This window comes from Vipera ursinii, assembly GCF_947247035.1.
Source record: "Vipera ursinii genome assembly, chromosome: 2".
In the NCBI taxonomy this organism is placed as follows: domain Eukaryota; kingdom Metazoa; phylum Chordata; class Lepidosauria; order Squamata; family Viperidae; genus Vipera; species Vipera ursinii.
Window position 1 is genome coordinate 42,368,860 of NC_139513.1, and position 24,381 is coordinate 42,393,240.

The 24,381-nt window shown below is 35.2% G+C and overlaps 1 protein-coding gene across 6 annotated transcripts in view; it reads left to right on the forward strand.

Moving 5' to 3' along the window:
- CHL1 (cell adhesion molecule L1 like) overlaps positions 1–24,381 on the forward strand; it is a 239,844-nt gene that overhangs the window by 133,940 nt on the left and 81,523 nt on the right. For all 6 annotated transcript variants that reach the window (XM_083354273.1, XM_083354272.1, XM_083354275.1 and 3 more), the window contains 4 exons: positions 17,281–17,403; positions 19,029–19,199; positions 22,460–22,501; positions 23,450–23,567. In XM_083354273.1, coding sequence (XP_083210399.1) covers positions 17,281–17,403; positions 19,029–19,199; positions 22,460–22,501; positions 23,450–23,567 — 454 coding nt within the window. The remainder of the gene's footprint in view (positions 1–17,280; positions 17,404–19,028; positions 19,200–22,459; positions 22,502–23,449; positions 23,568–24,381) is intronic.

The following is a 24,381-nucleotide window of genomic DNA, read 5'->3' on the forward strand; positions in this document are numbered from 1 at the left end:
TGGTGTTAGGTCTATAAGGTGCTGTAGGGCTTCATAGAACCGGTCAATTTCATCCTCTTCAGCACCTGTGGTTGGGGCACAGACTTGGGGCATAGACTTGGACTACTGTGATATTGAATGGTTTGCCTTGGATTCACAATGAGATCATTTTGTCATTTTGGGGGTTGTATCCCAGTATTGCTTTTCCTACTCTTTTATTGACTATGAAGGCTACTCCATTTCTTCTGAGGGATTCTTTCCTTCAGTAGTATACCTGATGGTCATCTGAATTAAATTCACCCATTCCTGTCCATTTTAGTTCACTGATTCCTAAGATGTCAGTGTTCAGTCTTGTCATCTCTTGTTTGACCACATCCAGCTTTCCTTGATTCATGGATCTTACATTCCAGGTTCCTATGGAGAAAATAATCTTTACAGCATCGGATTTTCCTTTAACCACCAGATACATCCACAGCTGAGCATCCTTTCAGCTTTGGCCCATTTGCTTCATTCTTTCTGCCGCTACTAGTACTAGGCCTCTGCTCTTTCCCAGTAGCATGTTGGACACCTTCCGACCTGAGGGGTTCATCTTCCAGTGTCATATCTTTTTTCCTTTTGGTACTGTCTATGAGGTTTTCTTGGCAAAGATACTACAGTGGGTTGCCATTTCCTTCTCCAGTGGATCACGTTTTGTCAGAAATCTTTGCTATGACCTGTTCATCTTGGGTGTCATAGCTCATAGCTTCATTGAATTACGCAAGCCCCTTCACCATGACATGGCAGTAATCCATGAAGTGGTATAGAATATTAAAAGAAAGTAAAAGTACCAGGCTCTGCTTTTTGGTTTTACTTTCACAGAAAAATCCCAATTTGGGATTCAGATAGATTTTAATCTTAAAAAAACCTCCAAATGTGCTATTGTGGATACTGATGGACAATCTTGCTATATAGGCAGTACTCAACTTATGACCACAATTGAGCCCAAAATTTCTATTGCTAAGTAAGACAGTTGTTAAGTGAGTTTTGCCCAATTTTACGAATTTTTACAAAAGCGGATCAAAAGGCTAGTTGTTGAGTATCTGAATTTTGATTACATGACCTTGGGGATACTGCAATGGTCATAAGTGTGAAAAACAGCATTTTTCTCCACTGCCATTGTAACTTCAAACAAATGAAGGGTTGTAAATCAAGGACTACCTGTACTTCAATAATGAGGCTTAGAATTTTCTCAGACTTGACCAAAAAGAAGGAAAAGCTGTTGGAGGGCAGAAAGTCTACAACATGCTTTAGGCAGTATGGCAAGATAACAGCTTCAGAATATTATTTTTATTTATTTTTTTTAATTTAATTCCATTTATATCCCGCCCTTCTCTGAAGACTCAGGGCGGCTTACAAGCTTAGCAGTAGCCTTCATTCTATGTATATGCCTGCTTATTAGGGCTTTCGCCCCCCCCCCAGCGGCATTATTACAAAGTCAGCTTAATTGCCCCCAACAATCTGGGTCCTCATTTTACCTACCTCGGAAGGATGGAAGGCTGAGTTGTGTAATTAGGAGCTTTCTTAGAATTATTAAGATGGCTTTGAACATGTGAAGTGAGGAATTCTATATGAATCTGATGGACATGTAATTGTCAAAAACTAATTTTGAAATGGGAATGTCAGGTCAGATCCACTCTGATGGTTTTAGCCTTCTGAAAGCCCTTGAAGTCATGATGATGACAACAACCTGAGGTCCCAGTGGGAGTGTAACATGTTGGAGGTAGCTAATGAACACCTCATCCCCTCTCTGTGCATGCTTTGCTTCCTCCCTCTCCATCCCGATTAGTTTTATTTTAATTGATTTTTTTTTAAAAAAGTAAGCTCTTTATTGTTTTAATATTTTACTTTGGACTTCATTCAATTTCTGTAAGCCACCTCAAGTCGTGCGTGGATGGCATACAAGTTTGATAAACAAACAAACTGCAAATTATTTTAGCTTGGAGTTAAGCCACATATGCTAAACATCAGAATAATGTGATCTTTTTGATTTTTCCTTAGCCACACATAAATACAAAGAGATTCACTTCTCCTTTCCTCCCTTACCTTTGCTTTTTAAATACAATCTAAGTATTGATAGGGAATTTAAGCCTTCCCCACAAACAAAGACAGTGTTCTTGTTGTATTATAAATAAAATCCAGAAGACAATCATGCATTACATCTTTAATATATTGAATAGTTTTGCCCTAAGTTACATGGAATGTGGCTGGATTTATGCATACATATATTATCAGGGCTGTGCAAAATTTGTTTGCTGACTCTCACCATGCATCTTTTCTCCAGGAATGAGCTAGTAGGCATATTAATATACAACCAATTTAAAGAGTACTCAGGAGAATAGCATTATCAGTGTCAGACAGTGATTTGATTTGGGTAGGCAGTGTTTATTATTGAATCCCTTTTTTTCTCTAGAAATTTAATGCTCTAGAAACTTTTACATGAAATTGTAACTGATCCTTTAAAATATTTTTCAACAAATTTTAATAGATGTTTTTAAAAACAAGAGCAAAAACTTTCTGGTAGTTAGAAAATTTAAAAGTTTTAGAAATGAAGAGAAAATGTGCATATATTTCGCACTTTTTTCTTGTGTTAATTGGTATTATTTCATTATTACTATTGTTACATACTATAGATGTATATCCTGTTTTGCAGTAGTTCAAGGTAATGTGTATTAAAATTGTCCATACCACAGCTAAGTTTTTTTCCCCTATTTTGGCTGATATGCTGTTTATTTCCAGGTAACAAAAAAACCCCAGAAACATTAACTTTAAATCATGATAAACATAACAATATTCTCTAATATTTCCTCCCCCAAACAAATCTACCTTGCTCATCAGTCAGTACAAGTTCTGGTATTAATTGGGGTTTATATAAAACAACTCCACTTTTTCTGTTCTTGTTGAAAATAATTCTTCCCCCAATTTTTATAAATTTATATTTCATTTCTAATACATGTTTCTTGTAGGCAGATTTTTTCCCCAAATAATTATTTTTCTCTCCAGGAGAATTTGCTTCAGTTATATACCACATTAACCATTTGCAATCCATAATCAGGCCCAAAGTTTAGGGGGAAAAAAGCTAGTGCCTAGTTTAGTGAAATCCCTTTTAGATTCTCATGTCCCATGTAGAGCTTTTGTTTAGTGTCATCTAACACCTCTATTTGAATCTCTCCCCTTCAATATTTTGTATAAATTCCCTTGCCTTCTGGACAAGTGCAACCAAAATCTTTGCTATTTAAAAGTCCAAATCACATCTTTCAATTTTTCCAATTGAAATGGATTTTTTTCTACTTTAATTTCTCCCTCAGAAAAAATATTCTTTTGTCGTGGGATTTTTAAAAGATCAGTTATATATGTGTTATCAGTCTTCAATAATGCTGCTGCAAAACTTGTTCATTTATCTTCTTCCTGACATAATGTACCAAAACATTCCTTCTGGTGAGGATTCATGGTGAACAAAGCCTCTCTAAATTCTGGCTGTTGCACTCTCTACAGCAGGGATGTCAGATTTGCAACATCACGTGACCTGTCGTGACATATCGTGACTTTTTTTTTCTTTGCTGGCAATTGGGTAGGCGCGGTTTCAGTATGACGCATCCGGCCTGCAGGTCGGCACTTTGACATCACTGCTCTACAGAAAAAAAAAGGTTGCCCACTTGCATTCTGGATAGCTGGCCTTCTTTGGTAGACTACAGGAGCTGAGGCTTTTGTAGTTGGTTTGTTTATTGGGTGACTGGAAGTTGAGGAACTTCAGACAATGCAGCTACAATGCAGCTGAGATGGACATATGATTTGAATGAGCCTCATTCTTAAACATTTTCAGATATAATTAATTTACCTCTAAAGAGAGATTTTTCTGAGTAGCAGGAAACTAATTATCAAAATTCTTTCTGAATTATGAAGGGGGGGAAAGGTTTATTTTTTAAAAAAAAATGTATGAACTTTTGGAAAAAAAAGGTTATCAACAAATGGCCATAAGAAAGTTTAATATGGATAAAAAGTTTAGTAATTATGAAAGATTGTTTCTTGATAAAAATGCTTTTGGAAAAACTGGATTAATATAGAAAATTGATCTGTTTTTTGTTTACAGTTAAAAAGAGCAAGCAGGCAATTGGTAAAGTTCACAAAAGAAAACATAATGGTAATATGAATTAGACTGTGATGCTGTCTGTAGCTATAGAGATACTAATTATGATATTTGGCTGTAACTATGGAGTGCCATTTGAGACAAAAGAATTAAGAGCAGAGGAAAACAAAATAGCAAGCCTAAAGGATATCATGATATCATAAAGATAATTAAAGCAGCTGCTTCAAGATGCACCCACTGTTCTGGAACAACTGCTTTGTTAAACTTCTGTGTATATAAATAAGTGAAAATTGAAATTGTATATAAATGGCTAATTGTGCAAAGGAAAAGGAAAATTCCCCTTTATTCATAGTACTTCATGGCCAAATACAGATGGGATTTTGAACAACCATACAGATGTGGTATGATATTGACTGACTTCCTGATCATGATTTATCGCTTGTTGCTTGTATGTACAGTGAGAGCTTATGCACCGGAGACAAATTCCTTGTGTGTCCAATCACACACTTGGCCAATAAATTCTAATTTCTTTTCTTCCCTGTATAGTCTTAGCCCCAGTATTGTTTGGTCATATTCTCATTCAAGTAATAAGCGTGCACTTGTTCAAGGTCAGCTTGCTGGCTTAGATGTGAAAGAACAAATAAACCAATTTATTTTATTTATTTACTTAAATTTGCATACGACTCATCTCTATGTTTAAACCTGATGCGTTTGGGAAGAAATAACATTTATTTATTCATTTCCAAAACTTAACATTAAGAAAACCAAGATCATGGCATCCGGCACTCTCAATTCCTGGCTAATGGATGGGGAAGAAATGGAGGTAGTGACAGATTTTATTTTCATGGGCTCCAAGATCACCGCAGATGGGGACTGCAGCCAAGAAATTAAAAGACGCTTGCTCCTGGGGAGAAAAGCCATGGCAAATCTAGACAGCACATTAAAAAGCAGAAACATCACCCTGCCAACAAAAGTGCATGTAGTCAAGGCTATGGTCTTCCCAGTTGCAATGTATGACTGTGAAAGTTGGACCATAAGAAAGGCTGAGCTCCAAAGTATTGAGGCCTTTGAACTATGGTGCTGGAGAAGACCCCTGTGAGTCCCTTGGACTGCAAGGTGATCAAACTGGTCAGTCCTAGAGGAGATCAACCTTGACTGCTTTTTAGAAGGCCAGATCCTGAATTTGAAACTCAAATACTCTGGCCACTTAATGAGAAGGAAGGACTCACTGTAGAAGAGCCTAATGCTGGGAAAGATTGAGGGTAAGAGAAGAAGGGGACGACAGAGAAGAGGTGGCTGGATGGAGTCACTGAAGCAGTAGGTGTGAGCTTAAATGGACTCCAGAAGATAGTAGAGGGCAGGAAGGGCTGGAGGAATGTTGTCCATAGGGTCGCGATGGGTCGGACATGACTTCACAACTAACAACAACTTTCATTTCCAAAATGAATGTTCCATGTATGATCTGTATGTTCCATGTATGATCCATCAACCAAGAAGTGGCTATGTATATATGTATATATTAAAAACAAAGAAAATAATACAAAATTCATATATATATGAATGTCATATATATATATATATGACAGAGTGAAGAAGTGAAGAGAGAAAGAGTGAGATTATATTAGATTGTATAAAAAATTAGTGTTGGGACTTCCGGTTCCTGTTTTCCAGCGAGCAGTCTGAACTTTTGGAATGCCAAAGTCTTCGGCTGAAATTTCTTTTTGCTGGGGACCCTAAGGGGCCAGAACCCACCCTGAAGGGGTGGAATGAAGGAAGGAAATCCCAGGGACTTAGGAGAGACGGCGGCCTCCCTGAACAGTCCAGGAGAATCCTCCAAGAAACCAACAGAAGAAAAGGCTGGCTAACTCCATGTCCAGTCATAGTTGGAGACAACGGAAGTCATAAGCTTTTAAACTAAGCGGATTTAAAATAGCATGCTTGAATCTGGGTAAGAATATTGATTTTCTCTATCCTACCTATTTTCCTGAAGAAGAAAGTCCCAAAAATAAGAGATCCCCGAAGGAAAAAAAAAGGAGGGGGATTTTACTCCCTCCTTTTGGTTACTGGATGTAGTGAAACTTATCCTTTAGAGAGAGAAAAAAAGACTAGAAAGACCTGAAAAGCAAACACTGACACCTACTGGTGGGTGAGGATTCTTTTTTTCTCTGACCCTCAAAGTTCTTAAAAAATGCAGCTGTGTAAACAAAGTGAGAGTAACAAATCTGAAGCAATGAATACTTCACAAAAGGAAGCATATGATAAGCAGCAACAATTTCAAAGGACAATGATTTTAAACTACAAAGAAATACAGAACAACCTTGAGAGTATGAATCAACTTATCTCCAACTTGATTTCACTCCAAGACATTTCCCAGTAAAATTCAATTGAGATGACTGAACATAATTCTGAGGATAGAGACTTAAAGATGGAACCCTATAAAATAAAATAAAAATATGATTTAATTCAAATGGGAAATATTTCAACACATCCAAGCAACTTTGAAGATAAGGAAAAGAATGAGAAAAAATATTTTACAGGGAAAAGAATGATGCAGCACAACATACTGATTAAGAAAGGCAATGGCCAGAGAAAAGAGATTAAAATGGAAATTAAGAAAATAGATGATGGGACTTATCAGAGAGAATACTTAAAAAAGAAACATTTGTTTGAATATGGCTAAAAATGGAAATGCTTTGGAATATATTACTCTTAGAGAGATGATTTTTTTCTCTTTTTGTTAACAAATACAATAATTGTTTGAATATAGCTAAAGAAATGGAGAAACTTTGAAATATATTACTCTTAGAGGGATGATTTTTTAATTAATACAATATGTTTTTCCTTTTCCTTTCTGTAAAAAAACGTTGAAATGATTTAAATAAAGCAAACATTTTAGCTATTTAAATGTGACGATAAGAAAAGCATAAAAAAGTATTTTGAGAGTTAAAGGATTAGATGATTAGATCTACTGAATGGAATGCTTAAAGTTTAAATAAATACATTCTCAGCTATGGTCAAAAAGAATAATAAATTGAGGGAATAAATATATATTAAATTAGGAGGGATACATATTTTAAGTTATATGTTATTTTTTGTATCTCAGTGCTTTTGTCTTTTTTTTCTTTTTTCTTTTTTCTTCTTTTTTTCCTCTTCTTTATCTCTCCTCTTTTCCTTTCTCTTTCTACTTTTTAACTTATTGATTAAGAAATATAAAAGTATGAGAGGGCTTATATGGAAAAAATAGAATTAAATCCACCAATGTAAATGTAGTTAATTGTTGAAAAAATTGTCACTACTAAGAATATTTAGAATTTGGGGGGAGAAATAAGCTGAAATAAGCACGGTAACAGGATTTATGATAAGGCAACTAAAATGACAAATAGGATTATTGGAAAAAACTATATACTTAATTGTTGTTAATCAAAATAATGAGAATTGTCTTTGTTAGAGATTAAACTTGATTTGGGTGACAATATTATATAATGGAGTAAAAGCACCTTTAAGGAGTTAAACGGCCTAAGGGTGTGGCTGTAATTATTCCACATAAAAGAGAGTTAGATGTTACACGTAGTTGCTCTTGTATATGTGTTTGATGTTAGTGTTTGGATACCTCTTGTTCTCTTGTTTGCTAACTTGATATTTATTCTCTCAAGAATCAACTGCTTGCTACAGTGTATATTGTTTTTGATATTGGTAAGCAGCTTTTGTATTTTGATACTATGTTTTTATGGACTGACTTTTATGTGCATGATACTGGATTGATACTTGGACTATTTCTTACTGTGTTTCTTTTTGTTGTCTGAGTAAAAATAAGTTATAAAACTCGTGTTAGTGCATTACTGTTTGCCTAAAAGTCCCAGTACAACTTCCACTGTGTATTAATAATACTCTGTTAAACAAACCATTTTTTCAACAACATATTCTAACAATGGTTATGGGCCCAGATCCAGTGTGGTGCTGAGGACAGGCACAGTATTGTATTTATATTTCCTAACTGAGTTTTCAAATTCAGACAATGGCACAAGGACTGTTCAATCCATTCTGCATTACCCGGCTTAATGGGTCAAACTACGTATCCTGGTCTACACAATGTAGTTTGCTATTACAAAATCAAGGTCTTTGGAAAATAGTCCATAATCCTCCTGATGTAACTGCCTGGGATCCAACTAATGAAGAAGATAACAAGAAGATTGTAGACTTCAATAAAGACAATGATAAGGCTTTATCTATCATTGGGCTAACATTAGGAGACCAACAGCTAGTCCATGTGCGTGGAGAAGAAACTGCTGCTAAATGTTGGGCTAAGTTGAAAAAGATTTTTGTTCGGGACAGTGTTGGTGCTCATATAAATCTTACCAGAAAGCTATTTAGAGCTAGACTGGAAAAGAATGGCGATGTTAGCTCACCTTAACTTTATAAAAGCAACTTTGTTGGAACTGCAAGAAAAAGAACTTATTTTCTCAGAGCTTCACCAGGTTTACATCATTTTATCATCATTGGATGAGAGCTACGATGCCTTTGTATCGTCCTTGGAGGTTTTGTCCAAAGAAGACCTAACTGTTTCTTCAATAACTGGAAGGTTGTTGGAAGAATCAAGATGTCGTATGGAGAGAAAACAGTTGAGAGAGCCATTGCAACAAGAAATAAAAAAGACTGAATCTGCTTATATTTTAAGGAAATGCTTTAATTGTGGGTTAAAGGGACATATTGCTAAGTTTTGTCAGAATAGTAATTGTCAGAGAAAGGAAAGCCATAGAAAGAATAAAAAGCTGATTAATGTAGCTGTAGCTAATAGAACTACTAATAACCACAATTGGTGGGTGGTAGATAGTGGAGCTACACACTGTATTTCAAAAATAAAAAGGGATTTTGAGAATATAAGGTCTAGTAAAAAATATATTTCTATGGCTAATGGCTGGAGAGTCAAGGTCTCTGGAGAGGGTAAGGTTTACTGTTCATTTTTAAAACAAAATTTGGAAATGCTATATGTTCCCAGATGTGATTATAATCTATTATCAGTTAAGGCATTATTGGAAGCAGGTTTTAAAGTTACTTTCCAAGGGGAGGAATGTCTTATTCAAAAGAATGATGTAAACTTAATAGCTAATATGAAAGACGGTTTGTTTGTAATTAGCAATGATCCTATAATAATGGCTACTACTTGTACAAATCAAAAACCACATGATGAATGTATTCATTTATTACATAGAAGATTGGGTCATGTGAATTTTAATACACTAAAAAGAACTGTAGCTTTGTCTAATGGGTTTAAGTTAAAGGCTTGTAAGAAATATCTACAGTGTAACGTATGTGGTAGAGAAAAGAGCAGGGCAGCACCAGCTAATAGGTTAGATGGATTTAAAACCACAACTCCATTAGAACTGGTATTTATGGATTTGATAGGTCCTATGAAACCCAGTTTAGGGGGTGCTTGCTACATATTAAATATTCTAGACCATTATAGCAGATATGGGTTCTGTTATCTCCTTACGTCAAAAACTGAAACTATACAAACAATATCTAATTGGCTCAAGTTTGTACAAAGGAAAACTCAGTTAAATGTAAAAAACATAATAACAGACAATGGAACTGAGTTTGTTAATAAACAGTTTAATGAGCTGTTAGTTTCAGAGGGAATAGAGCATAGACGTACAGCTCCTTATAGACCTCAGCATAATGCATTTGTTGAACGGAGGGGCCAAACATTGCAAGCTATGATTAGATCTATGATTGAAGATTCTGGTTTACCTGATAGCTTATGGGGAGAAGCAGCAAAATGTGCTAATCATATTTTAAACAATGTGGTTAGTTCAGCTACAGGTAAAATTCCTTATACCTTATGGTATAAGAGAAAACCAAATCTTAGTTATATTCACACATTTGGGACACCTGCTTGGGTACATATTCCAAGTTCAATAAGAAATAAAGGAGAACATAGAGCTAAACAATTATTTTTTGTTGGCTATGAGTTAAACCATAAGTCTTATCGGTTCTGGGAGAAAGGTACTAAAAACATTTATTGTAGTTCTAGCGCTGTTTTTCAAGAACAGTCAGGCTGGGAAAGGGTAGAAGATATTGTATATATTCCTCAACAAGATTTAACTAACTCCTCAAATGAAAGTGATAAAGAAGAGGAGGAACCTGCTAGAGAGATCAAACAAGAACCACTGATAGTGGAGACAGGAGAGGAAGAAGATAATAATGTAAATGTACCTATAAGTCCAATAATTCTCAGAAGGTCTAACAGGGAAAGACGACAGCCTGATCGTTTCGAGGCAGGTTTAATTTGTCAAATAGACATTGAACCTTCTAATGTTGAAGAAATAAAAATGTATCCTGAGAATGAAAGAAAGAATTGGAAAGTAGCTATGGATAAAGAAATAAAGTCTTTGCAAGATCTTAATGTTTATCAAGAGGTTAAAATACCTAAAACAGAAAAGTTAATTGGATGTAAATGGGTTTTTAAACTGAAAGAAAGTGTTACAGGATAGGTAATACATAAAGCAAGATTAGTTGCTCAAGGATTTGCACAGAATAATAGTGATTATGATGTAGTATTTTCCCCAACGTTAAGAGCTTCCACTCTTAGGGCTGCTTTAGTTTGGGCAGCAAATAAGAATTATAGTATAAAACATGTAGATATTGAAACTGCTTATTTGCATGCAACATTAAACCATGATATATATATATGAAAGTTCCATCAGGAATAGAAAGTAAGGTAGGGTACTGTTGGAAATTGAATAAGAGTTTGTATGGTTTAAAACAGTCAGGTTATGAGTGGAATAGATGTTTAGTAAAAGAGTTAAATAGTTTGGGATTTAAAGCTAGTATTGCAGATCCTTGTTTATTTATAAAACAGCAAAATAGTGAATTATCATCGTTATTATTATTCACTGATGATATTGCTATTATAGCAAAAGATGAAACAGAAACTGAAAGAATAATTTCAGGGTTAAAAAGAAAATTTAGAGTAAAAGATCTAGGAGCTATTAGTCATTATCTAGGGCTGGATATTGTCAGGACTAGTAAAGGATTTAAATTGTCTCAAGCTAAGAAAATTAATGGTTTGCTGAAACGTTATAATATGGAAAACTGTAAACCAGTAAAAACACCTATGGTTCAAGGTTTTGAGAGTTCAGCAGATAACAGCAATGTCTTTGATAAAAAGATATATCAATCATTAATAGGCAGCTTGATGTATTTATGTAACTGGTCAAGATCTGACATAGCATTTACAGTTAATCATTTAGCTAGATATTGTGAGAATCCTACAACCAGATGTTGGCAAGGTGCGAAAAGAGTTTTAAGATATTTGAAACACACCATACATTATTCTCTATATCTAGAGCCAACAAAGGAATTGGAACTAAAAGCATTTGCAGATGCTAGTTTTGCATCTGATACTGTAACCAGGAAATCCACTTCAGGATTGGTTGTATTATTGGGAAACGCTTTAGTAGGATGGAGGTCTAATAGACAGAAGCATATAAGCTTATCAACAACTGAATCCGAATTTTCTTGTCTATCTTTATTATGTACTGAGCTATTGGTATGGAAACAATTATTGTTTGATATGGGTTTAAATTGTAATGAACCAATAAAAGTGTATGAAGACAATCAAGCAGCTATAAAATTAGCAACTAATGCTGCAGTGAAAACTAGATCAAAACATACGGATCTACGGTATCTAAATGTCAGACAATGTGTTAAAGATAATTTGATTAAACTGGAATATTGTGCAACTGAAGATAATATTGCTGACCAGTTTACTAAAGCTCAGGGTGCTATAAAGCATAAATCTGTTTGTGATATGTGTAATTTGAGATTGTAAATATATGTATAATATGCCACCCAAAAGGGGAGATTGTTAGAGATTAAACTTGATTTGGGTGACAATATTATATAATGGAGTAAAAGCACCTTTAAGGAGTTAAACGGCCTAAGGGTGTGGCTGTAATTATTCCACATAAAAGAGAGTTAGATGTTACAAGTAGTTGCTCTTGTATATGTGTTTGATGTTAGTGTTTGGATACCTCTTGTTCTCTTGTTTGCTAACTTGATATTTATTCTCTCAAGAATCAACTGCTTGCTACAGTGTATATTGTTTTTGATATTGGTAAGCAGCTTTTGTATTTTGATACTATGTTTTTATGGACTGACTTTTATGTGCATGATACTGGATTGATACTTGGACTATTTCTTACTGTGTTTCTTTTTGTTGTCTGAGTAAAAATAAGTTATAAAACTCGTGTTAGTGCATTACTGTTTGCCTAAAAGTCCCAGTACAACTTCCACTGTGTATTAATAATACTCTGTTAAACAAACCATTTTTTCAACAACATATTCTAACAGTCTTAATCTAATGTTTTGCAAAGAAAGATACTTTGGGGAAAGGGGAAACCAAATGAAATTAACATATGGAATATAGATTATAGAAATCAGTTGTTAAAGATTGTCTTATAAATGTTACCCAGACAACATACTATTTACAAATTACTGAATTATTTTATGTTAGGTTAAAAAATACCAATAAAATATATACAAAAAAATAGTGTTGTATATGCTAGTTTATATCTCGCCACCCTTCATATTCAGATGCATGGAATTTTGATTATCATAGAGAAACCTTAGCATCTTTTAAAGGTCCATCTTTTCTCCCCTACTTCCTCTTTGGCTGAGTTAGTATCTAAACAATGCTATTCTGCATGGCCAAATTTGATAAGTGGGATTGTAGAGGACGTTAAAACAAATCAATTCTTTTTATGTATAAACACAATCAAAGCACAGCTTAATAAATATGACATCATGATAATAGCATGGTTCTTGGCAGGCATCTCTCCACAATTTTGTCAGAAGATACTAGGTGCTTGGCAACTCACCATCCATATAAAAAGTGAACAGAGAAAGAAATTACACCAAGTCATGCTTTTCAACATCAATTATGCCAAGGAAACCATTGAGTGGTTTATACTTTGCTCAGTGACAGAGGGATTTCAAAGTCAAACAAGGATCCTGCTGAAGGAGAAAATAAAAGTCATGTTTACACATTCCAGTTATTCCAACAACACAATGAAAATGCAAATGTATAAAGAGGGCTCTTACACAAATTTTAAATCTGAACAGCCCTACAATATTATAGGGATGAAAATAGGGAAGCTGAAATAAAAAGAGTTTATGCACTTTCAACTGAGTGAACATTCAATATTACTTTACATAAATACAGAGAGAAGTATACTAGTGTATAATGGAAGACTTAGGAAGCGGAATGCACTAACTACTAAGCAATGTAACTGAGATATCCTGTAACTTAATTTTCAATCTATTCCTCTAGCCAAAAGGAGGAGAAATTGTTTGCTGATCATGACATTTGAAGTATACAGAAATGGCAACTGGTGTAAAATGTGGCAGCCAGGCTGTGAGCCAGCATAATAACTCCAGCCTGTAATAATGAGAGAGCTGCTTTGGCTGCCAATTGCTTCCTACAGTTTAAGATGATGGTCTTTAAATCTATGATACACTTAGAATTCTTTTTTCCCATTAGATTTGGATCTTTGGTCATTTGGGTTTTTCCCCGCGTAGAATTAAAGGTGTAGGAGCAACGTTTCGACGGAATCCCATCCGTCATCATCAGGCTGGTGGCTTCAGCTTCCTTCTTCTGGGAGAAGCATGTGGTAGTGGCTGTTTGTTCCTCTTTTTTAAACTGCCAGAGGGGGTGTGTTCTGTGGGTGGAGGTGTGCTCTGATTGGGTGGGGGATTAAGTGTGTTCTGATTGGGTGGGAGTGTGTTTTGAATGGTGGGTGTGTTCAGCCCATCCACTCAAAACACACCCCCACCCAATCAGAACACCCCCACCATTCAAAACACACTCCCACCCAATCAGAGCACACCTCCACCCACAGAACACACCCCCTCTGGCAGTTTAAAAAAGAGGAACAAACAGCCACTACCACATGCTTCTCCCAGAAGAAGGAAGCTGAAGCCACCAGCCTGATGATGACGGATGGGATTCTGTCGAAACGTTGCTCCTACACCTTTAATTCTACGTGGGGAAAAACCCGAATGACCAAAATCCATGTGTGTGTGTGTGTGTGTGTGTGTGTGTGTATTCGTAGATTTTCACGGGTATAGGCATGTAGGTCTTGGCATATTCAGGTCTTTTCCTGTGTAAGATTGAGAGTGTCTTGGTGACATTTCGATGAGGTCCCACTCGTCATCTTCAGGCTGGTGTCTTCAGCTTCGTGCTTGTGCAAGCAAAGCATGATTGGAGCTGCCGTCTCTCTATAATTATTGATGGGTGTGTGTGGGGTGCTGGCTTTGTTGCTGTAAGCGTGTTGGTTGGCTGTGTTGTTACATCTTGATTGGTTGATGGCGTTATTGTTTGCAGATATAAAGAAAGGAGGTTTGTTTGTTTGTTTTTTAAGAAGACAACTATTCACATTACAATCTTCATACAATTTATTACTAGATTTTGTTTGGTTTGAACATTCCTCTTTTAAAAAACACTCATTTTTTCATAATGTGACACATCAGTTTTAGCCTGTGTCAGACCTGCCCCGACTTGATCTTCTAGACAAGAAAGACCCTCAACTCCATTTGTAGTGAAAGATATACTTTACTAAAAGCCTAGTGGTTTGCAGTATAGCAAAGTTCATGTGCCAAACTTTCCTGGTTAACTTTCCCCATCTAGTTCCTTTGCATTGCTGGTCCCTTATTGTCCAATTATATTTGAATAAATTGTTTTGAGAACTCTCTTTTCAACAGCAGGCTGATTGGTGAGTTGTTGAATTTCATTCCAAGGCTTTGACCTTGAGATGGTGTCTCTGGAAGGTATGATGAGTAGCTAGCCTTCACCCCTCCTGCCTGGCTCTCTCCCCTATAGTTTATGGCAGACTAGCAGCTAGAGAATATAAAGCTCAAGCATATGATGGAAGTTCTGACAATGTGGTTTGAAGTTTTGCGGCAAAGTTATAAAACAAGGTTTAATTTGAGTCTTCATACATGGAGTCTTTTCATTTTTCTTTTCATAAATGTTTATGAACAGTGATCCCTAATGAGAGGCATAACACTCTGGACCTTTTTTAAAAAAAATAGGACAATGTATACCATTGGTATACCATTATTTATTGCAATGGTGCTATTATCTACAGTTAGAAGGCTCTGTTGAAAATACAGAAAATTATATACTCTGGAAACAATTTGATTATTTTGATAAACTTTAGGATTGTAAAATTGTACTATATTTCTACTTATTTATTTACAAGTCATATTTAAACATTAACTAGTTGGGTTTTTATACCAATACAGTTTTAAAGTACAATATAACCATCAACCAAAAAACAGCAGACTGAAACAGAATTTAAAAGATTTAAAGATTTAGGAAAGAAAAAAAAAGATGATGTTAGGGAAAATAATTCATGAGGATATTTTAGAATTAAGGTAATTCTAATCTATCTGCTATACAGCATCTTTGGGAAATTTAAAAGGGCAACTCTGAAGATAATTTCAGGATAGTAACTGCATGAGAATAGGGATTTGTGAGATTAGTTTTTTTTTTCAGATAACTGCTTTCAAGTTAAATGTAATTAGCAGACTTTAAAGCTCAACCAGATTTTGAACTGGAGATTGATTAGAAATTAATGATATAAATTAATAATTTAATAAAATTAAATTCCATGAAAGTTCTAAAGGACATCTCAGGCCTCATTTGTAAGGTAAAACTAAATCTACTGTCTATATAGTGGGAAGGAAGAATGTAAGCAGGATCAATATATATATATATATATATATATATATATATATATATATATATATATATATATATATATATATATATATATATATATATATATATATATTTCTGAGGTTTTCGCGGGTGCCTGTATGTGGATCCTTGGTTTTTTGGGTTTTTCCCCGCGTAGAACTAAAGGTGTGGGCGCAACGTTTTGACGGAGTCTCATCCGTCATCATCAGGCTTTAGCTTCCTTCTTCTGGGAGATGGAAGAAGGAAGCTAAAGCCTGATGATGACGGATGAGACTCCGTCGAAACGTTGCGCCCACACCTTTAGTTCTACGCGGGGAAAAACCCGAAAAACCAAGGATCCATATATATATATATATATATATATATATATATATATATATATATATATATATATATATATATATATATATATGTTTCAAATGTTAACTATTTAGATTACCTTGCTAGGCCCCAAACATGGGGCAAATCTTTATTTCCTGTTTTCAGCCTATCTTGAAGGCCATCAAACAGGCAGTAGTCACACCGGACAATTCATATATTTGTGTAAATTACTAACAAAGAATTAAAGGGAAACTGAGATGCATTTCTGACTCCTTAGTCGTCCTCAGTCAGCTATACCCTTCTGATATATATATGTTTTCGTAGATTCTCGCGGGTGTCTGTATGTGTAGATCTAGAGTCTCGGGTTTCTTCCCGCATTTCCATTCATGGGGCATGGGGCAAATCTTTATTTCCTGTTTTCAGCCTTATCTCAAAGGCCATCGAACAGGCTGTAGTCACACCGGACAGTTCATATATTTGTGTAAATTACTAACAAAGAATTAAGGGAGACTAAGATGCATTTCTGACTCTTTAGTCTTCATCAGTCAGTCATACCCTTCTGAGATTCGAACCTGGGCTGATTGCATATTAGGCAGTTTTTTACCTCTTCAGCCACAGGTTCTCTCTCGCTCTCTGTTAGTTTTCTGCAAGGGGAGATATGAGTCAAATGTTAACTATTTAGATTACCTTGCTAGGCCCCAAACATGGGGCAAATCTTTATTTCCTGTTTTCAGCCTTATCTCAAAGGCTATCGAACAGGCTGTCGTCACACCGGACAGTTCATATATTTGTGTAAATTACTAACAAAGAATTAAGGGAGACTAAGATGCATTTCTGACTCTTTATATAAACACACACACACACACATACACATCAGTTTTAGGGTCTCTGCTATGCCTGAAATTTCCACTGTATAGTCATCCAGAGTTAGAACATATGTCAACATAGTTTTCCCTCAAGAATTTGTGTTTTACTACCTGAATAAAAAGGACACAGGGAAAAATAAAAAAATGGCAGGTAATAAAGAGAATGCCATGAATAGGAAAAGAATACAAGTGCTATTTAGCTTCTTCTTATGGTGCTTCTATTACAATAGGTATTCCTAAATTTCCTAAGGAGAAGATTGACCCCATTGATGTAGAACATGGTGATGCAATGGTTTTGCACTGCAATCCTCCCAAAGGCATCCCACCACTGCACATTTATTGGATGAACATTGGTAAGTATCTGTCCTTTCCTCCTGACATCATTACAAATGGAATCTCTCTGCAAAAGTATTTCTATAATTTGAATTTAATTAAAATTGCATGCAGTTGATAAATGGCATTTTCTGTGGTTTAACAGAATGCAGTAATAACTGAAAATTACAGATAATGAATTCGAAAATGTTAATGCTCAACTTAAAAGGCAGTTGCAAAGATTAATGCTGTTCATTAAAACACTTACTAATCTTATATCGTGGAAAAGGAAAATATAATGAATTATATTTGGATTTCATTTATGAATCACATTTATGTATGTATCCACGTTTATGTATGTCTCGAAGCAAATGAAGTTCTTGGTTTGAGTGTTGATTTTCTCTAAAATTCCTAAGTGAACTTTTTCTAGCTTTTTATTTTATTTTACTTTATTTTCTAGCTCTTTTGCACTTTATTTTAAAATGGATTAATTTCCTCCCTTCTCCCTGGGAAATCTAACAAATAATAAAAACCTAGCTTGTGAACATGAAAAATATTTACTACAAATAAGAAAACAAACTTATAAGAATTGTGGTAAAATCAGAAAAGCCTTAATACAAAACTCTTTTACATAGGAATAAGAGTGCTGTGGAAGATGGTTAATCTACTTGAGCTTCCTAAAATCCCTTATCTTTTAAGAGGCCCATCCAGGTCATGGAAGCCGGCCCTTCCAACAGATGTAGCCATTTCAGTAAATATGTTTTGGGTGTTTGTTCTTCAAGAAGGAATCAGCATATGGTGTTATTTGTTGGAGCAGAAGAATCAGCATGTATAAGTTAATGCAGGAGAGGGATGAAGTCACCAAAGAAACCAAGATATGAAAGGAGGAGCAAGGCCAGACTCTTACTGAATTCAGTGGGTTGATATTCCTTTTATCCTTTAGAGAAGCTTGTGCTAAGAGCTAGCAGCCCACTATCTCTCTTATATAGTCCAAGTTTCTCTGTCCTCAATGAACTTTCTCATTTTCAAATTAAAACATGGGATTCTATTATGGAATTAAGTATATGGCTACATTTAGCACATTGGACTGGTTTACACATAAGAATAAATCATGTAATGAGTTCGTCTATACAAACGTAAAAAATAAAAATAAAGGACAGACATTATATTTTTGTATTATGTGCCATCCAAGCCTATTCTAACTGACAGGATAAGTGGCTTCTTGATACAAACGTAAAAAATAAAAAATAAAGGATAGACATTATACTTTTGTATTATGTGCCATCCAAGCCTATTCTAATTGACAGGATAAGTGGCTTCTTGACAGCCATGACACGTAGAGTACAGGTCTGGCTTGAATAATTCTTTAACAAATGCACCATGAAAACGATGCATTATTTTGCAAAAAATTGAATTCTGTCACAGAAAAATGTATGCAATATCAAGCATACAATACAGATACAGTATATATTTTATGGTTGGCAAGAGGATATCCAGGCAGTTTGTTCTACTTGTGATTTTTCCTCCCCTACATAGCATAGTGGAAAACTAGCAAATATTCTGTATATTCTTTCAAGTCACATGCATTATTAATACCGAAGAGCTATTTCCTTACCTGGGATCAAGGGTCAGATACTGAATCATTACCATTTTTCCCCCTTTTCAGACTTGCAGCATATCCCACAAGATGAAAGAGTCTCCATGGGCCTTAATGGGGACCTTTACTTTGCAAATGTGGATGAAAATGACAGCCGTAGTGATTATTGCTGCTTTGCTGCATTTCCAAAATTAAGAACTATTGTACAGAAAATGCCAATGACATTGACGGTTACACGTTGTAAGTCTGAGAAATTGGTTCTCTTCTTTCCTTCTTCATTTCTTCGTCTATCTCCCATCTGCTGTAATGTCTGCTTCCAACCTTTGGTTCTTTTGGTAATTCTTACATGTGACATGAGGGTTTATTTTTTAATCATCATTTTTGCTGAAGAAATATATGCAAATGTATTCAATTCCACACTGCTGTCGTAGTGATGACAGCTAGGCCCAGCTCATAAAACTGCTGCAGCTGTTAGCTTGCCAAAAGATTTCTCTTGTTTTGTTCTGAACCTCAAAACTATAAAAATCCAACCCTGATTTGGGTGGAAATCAGCTTCTTTTCAGAGGCACCAAATGATAATTTTATTTTACTATAAATGGGAACTGAGAGTAATGTGTGCTTTCCTGTTGAACTGTGGTATATTATTGAAGGCACTTGTCAGCAATATATCTACCCATTTTATTTTCTCTTGGATGGAAAAAAAATCCATCAAAATGAGAAGACATAATGATTTGTGGTGATGGAGCTACTGAGGGCCACTAGAAAATTTGAGAGACTTCATTTGAAACTTCCTCCTTTTTTCTTCTTGATGGTAACATATAAATTGATTGGTCCTCCTTGTATAAGTTATAGGACAAATACCCACCTCAGTTCCATCCTGAATGATTCCTCATTTAGGTAACCACTTTGGGGAAGTGTTAAAGTAATGTCCACTCATGGTGAACACCTGAATCTCACCTGCTTCCCCCCCCCCCAAATATGGAATTAATTTATTACCTTCTGGGATTGTTTTTCACTTAGTTTTATTTTTAATTTCCTAATATAGTCCATAACTCGGATTTTCTGATGATAGATCATCTGAGTACTAACTGAGTTTCCTTGCTTACCTTCTATGAGCTCAGTGAAGTTTAACTAAGGGATACTACCTGTGACTGATAAACTGTCAAAGTATGTTGCTAAAATAGACTTTGATTATGTCTGGTGTCTTGCCAAATTGGACTCTGTGGCAACATAAGATTGCCTTGGGTAGCAGTTTTAATATCACTACTACAATACTGACTACATTCTTAGGTGGTTCATGACAGCTGACCCATATAATCCACAAATGTTCTTAAAATACTGCCTCACTTCTACATCCTTCAATATCTTATATATTGCCAAAGCCATACGTGAACTTTCCTCACAACCCATATTATTGTATAACTACATTTGAACAATATGATGGGATATTCACCATTTTTTCAACACAAAACAACTTCTAACTAAACAGAAGAAGCTTAAACTTATTATTTCTGTGTTTTTTGTTGTTCTTTTTTGCATTTACAGTTTAGATTTAGCCCAATGAGATAGGATTTTCATCTTAATTATAATGTATAGGATTGTACAAATTGTTGACATATATATAAAATATTGACAAGACTAAACTATTGTGTGAAAATAAATAGGTTCTCCACTTATCTCAAGAAAGATAGGATTAAATTATTTCTGTAGTAATTATTTTTTAATGCAGAATAAAATTCTTTTTTACCATAGACAATTCACCTAACTCTCTTTAAGTCAGGAATAATCTGTTTCCATTTTATTATGATATAGTTCAGGATAAATTTTACATTATTTTATCACTATCAGCCTTGTTTCTTCTACCCACTGTGATTGGAAAAATCTAAAAAATAAGGAGACATAATTTGTTTAACACATTTGTATGTCACTGCAATAGAAAAAGTAATGAGGGTCTCACATAGGACAAAAAGAAATATAAAACAATCCACTTAAAAAATCAATAGCATATAGCAATAGCACTTAGATTTATATACTGCTTCACAATGCTTTACAGCCCTCTTTAAACAGTTTACAGAGTCAGTATCTTGCCCCCAACAATCTGGATCCTAATTTTACCAACCTTGGAATGATGGAAGGCCAAGTCAACCTTGAGTCGCTCAGATCAAACTCCTGGCAGTGGGCAGAGTCAGCCTGCAATACTGCATTCTATCCACTGAGCCACCACAGCTCTTCAAAACAACGCAATTCTATGATATTAGAAAGAAAATAAACTATGGTAGCGTGAAACCAAAAGACAATAAAAGATCATCACCAAAAACAAAACGAATTCAACATTAGCATCTCACAACCAATTAACTGCTACCCCCCTACTGATTCCTATGTTGTCATAGGCAAACTGCTGCCAAATGATAGTATCCTTATCTACTGAGCGCAAGGCATGTTACAAAAGGGAATTGGGGAATTCCTCTGGCTTTGTTCTCCTTTCCTCCCTTCAAACAACTGTTGTTCCATCAGTTGCTCTTGGAAAAAAAAAACATCTACTACTTTTTCTCCTTAAAATGGATTGGAAGTGGAGAGATGAGGTGAGATGTGATAGATGGATGGCTAGACTAAAGGTTCATCCCAAGCTTGTAGAACTGTTTTTTTTTTGTATGGGCCAAATAAATCCACCTAACAATACCAATAGGTATTCAGGCTTACATATTGTCCCATTGCCTATGACAGGGGTAGGCAACGTTGGCTCTTTTATGACTCATGGACTTCAACTCCCAGAATTCCTGAGTCAGCATGACTCAGTCAGCTGACTCAGGAATTCTGGGAGTTGAAGTCTATAAGTCATAAAAGAGCCAAGGTTGCCTACCACTGGCCTATGGCAACATAAGGATCAATAGTGGAGCAGCAGCAAAAATTGAAGCTCCAGTTAACTTGTGAGATCCATATGTTGAATTTGATTTTCTTTTGGTGATGATGCTTTTATCGTGATTTGGTTTCACAAGAGTCTTCTGTAAGTGGAGCAGGCTTTAAGTATCAATCAATCAATCAATAAATAAAATCTTCTGCCTGCAGAAGGATTGGCAGAAAGGGCCTTAAATGAGCCATGATGGAAGAGCATTCTTTAAAATATTAGCTAAATATGAGATCCTTGGCTATTTGCATCATTTGTGTATGTGTTCATTATCACTATGCATGCTTGCATTGCATCTTTGGCAATTATGGAATTTGTTTTAGATGGAAATAATACAATCTCAGTCCAGAAGATGAGCAGAATACTCTAGTTGTATTCAAATAGCATCCCTCCCCATCCCATTTTTACAAAGGAGGATATTTTTAGCAATTTCAGTTTCATGCGAGATGGATAGAACAAATGAAGTTCACCTTGCAAATGGGTTTACGTCAGCATAATCTGAATTCTTTACTCAGTCTGATTATATTCATCATTTATTTGATAAGTTTCATCATCATTCATGTTTCCATTTGGTCTCCATTTCTGTCTGTTGCAGTAAAATATACTAATGATTCCAGTTCATCTAGTACAGCCAAGGGTAAGTTGTTACGGTTTAACATTTCATGACTCAATTCAATTTAAAATGAATAAAAGATGCTACTTAAAATATATTGTATTTTACACAGAAACACGCAAATGACAGGATATGTGTGTGTAGAAAACTCCAAATTTTGGATCTAGTCCAAGCTGCCAAGATTCCCCATGTAGCCCAACTTTCTTCAATAAGATTGATTATTGTGTGCCACCACGTTGTTTTGAATTTCTAATGACCACATAGATTTCCTTCAAAATCCCTAATAAGAAGTGGAACCCAAAAGATACTATTGAATTTCCTAAGCTTCTTCCTGCTTATAATTTCCATGTTCCTTTCATGTTCCATGTTCATAGGAAAAAAACCAACAATTTAATCTCTTTTGGGAAATGTTGTGAGGAACCATAATTAAGCTACCTAATTGGAAAGATGAAGAATATAAATTTTCTTTAGGCCAGATGACACTGATGGGTAGAGTCTCAGGAAGGTCCTTCTTTCCCCCACTATCCCTAAACCCTGCAATTATTCAACATTTCTTCCTCCTCCTAACCTCCTTATCATAGGAGTCTCCTTAAGGATGTTGCCATTTCTTCTCATTTTCAAAGCTTATACCTTTAACTTGGAGCCCACAAATTTTACACTTAATTCTATTTCTACTCTTCCTACAATGTCAAGAGTATGCTGCACTCATACATTTTATCCACAAATTACAATTAACATACCACATTCTATTTTGTATAGTATTTTGTTTGCAAACTTGAGAAGTGTATTCTAAAGCAGCTGAAAAAAAATCAACCCAGCAGGAAAGAACATGCCATTATAATATGTAGATAACATGTAGAACATATGTGAATGAATTAGCACTATTATTTTTATTGAACATTCCTGATAAAATCAGGAAGAGTTGAATTCACCTTCTTTCAAAAGTTCTGAAATTACTTTTCTCCCTTTTAGCAAATTTAATCAAAGAAAGAAAACCCAAGCTACTTATCCCTGAATCTTCTGGTCCCAGTTCAGAAGTGACATTTATGAAAGGAATGGATCTTTTTCTGGAATGCATTGCTGAAGGACTGTGAGTATTCATATTTTAGAACTTGACTTGAAAAATAAGAGCAAAGAAAAAAACAACAACCCACAGCACTACAGATAGTCCTCAATTTATAACAAATCCTTGACTTGTTCAAAGTTACAACAGCACTGAAAAAAGTGAGGTATGGCTGTTGCAGCATCCCTGTGATCATGTGATCAAACTGGTTGGCAGCTGATTCATATTTATGATGGTTCATAAATATGTGGGGTCATTTGATCACCTTTTGCGATCTTCTGACAAGCAAAGTCAATGGAGAAGCCATATTCACTTAACGATCATGTTACTAACTTAACAACTGTGGTTACTAACTTAACAACTGTGGTGAAAAGGTCATAAAATGGGGCAAAACTCACTTAACTATCTTCCTAAATTTTGGTCTGAGTTGCAGTTGAGGACTACCTGTTATTAACAAAGAAGCAAAAGTATTTTTTTAAAAAAGATACTTAAAGTTTAATAAAATAAAAATAAATAAATAAATAAAAATAAAGTTACAGAAAGATATTGTAAATATTTGGGCTTTGTCAGCCCTATTATATTTTTAGGAACTTGAAACTGATAGTAACCTGACCCTTGGCATGTTGCCATCCCAACAGATGGACACAATAATAAGCTGACGTGATTCTGCTCTGTTTATGCCATGCACAGTGTTGGCAATAGCAAAACCAGCTGGAAATGCTAAGTTAGCAGCCTGGCCTGAACATCTCTCTTTCTTGTTATGAGAGTTCACAGTTCTTCTGCAAAACACAAAGTTCTTTTTATATTTAATTGTCTGGAGAATTTGTGCTGGCTAGGAAGA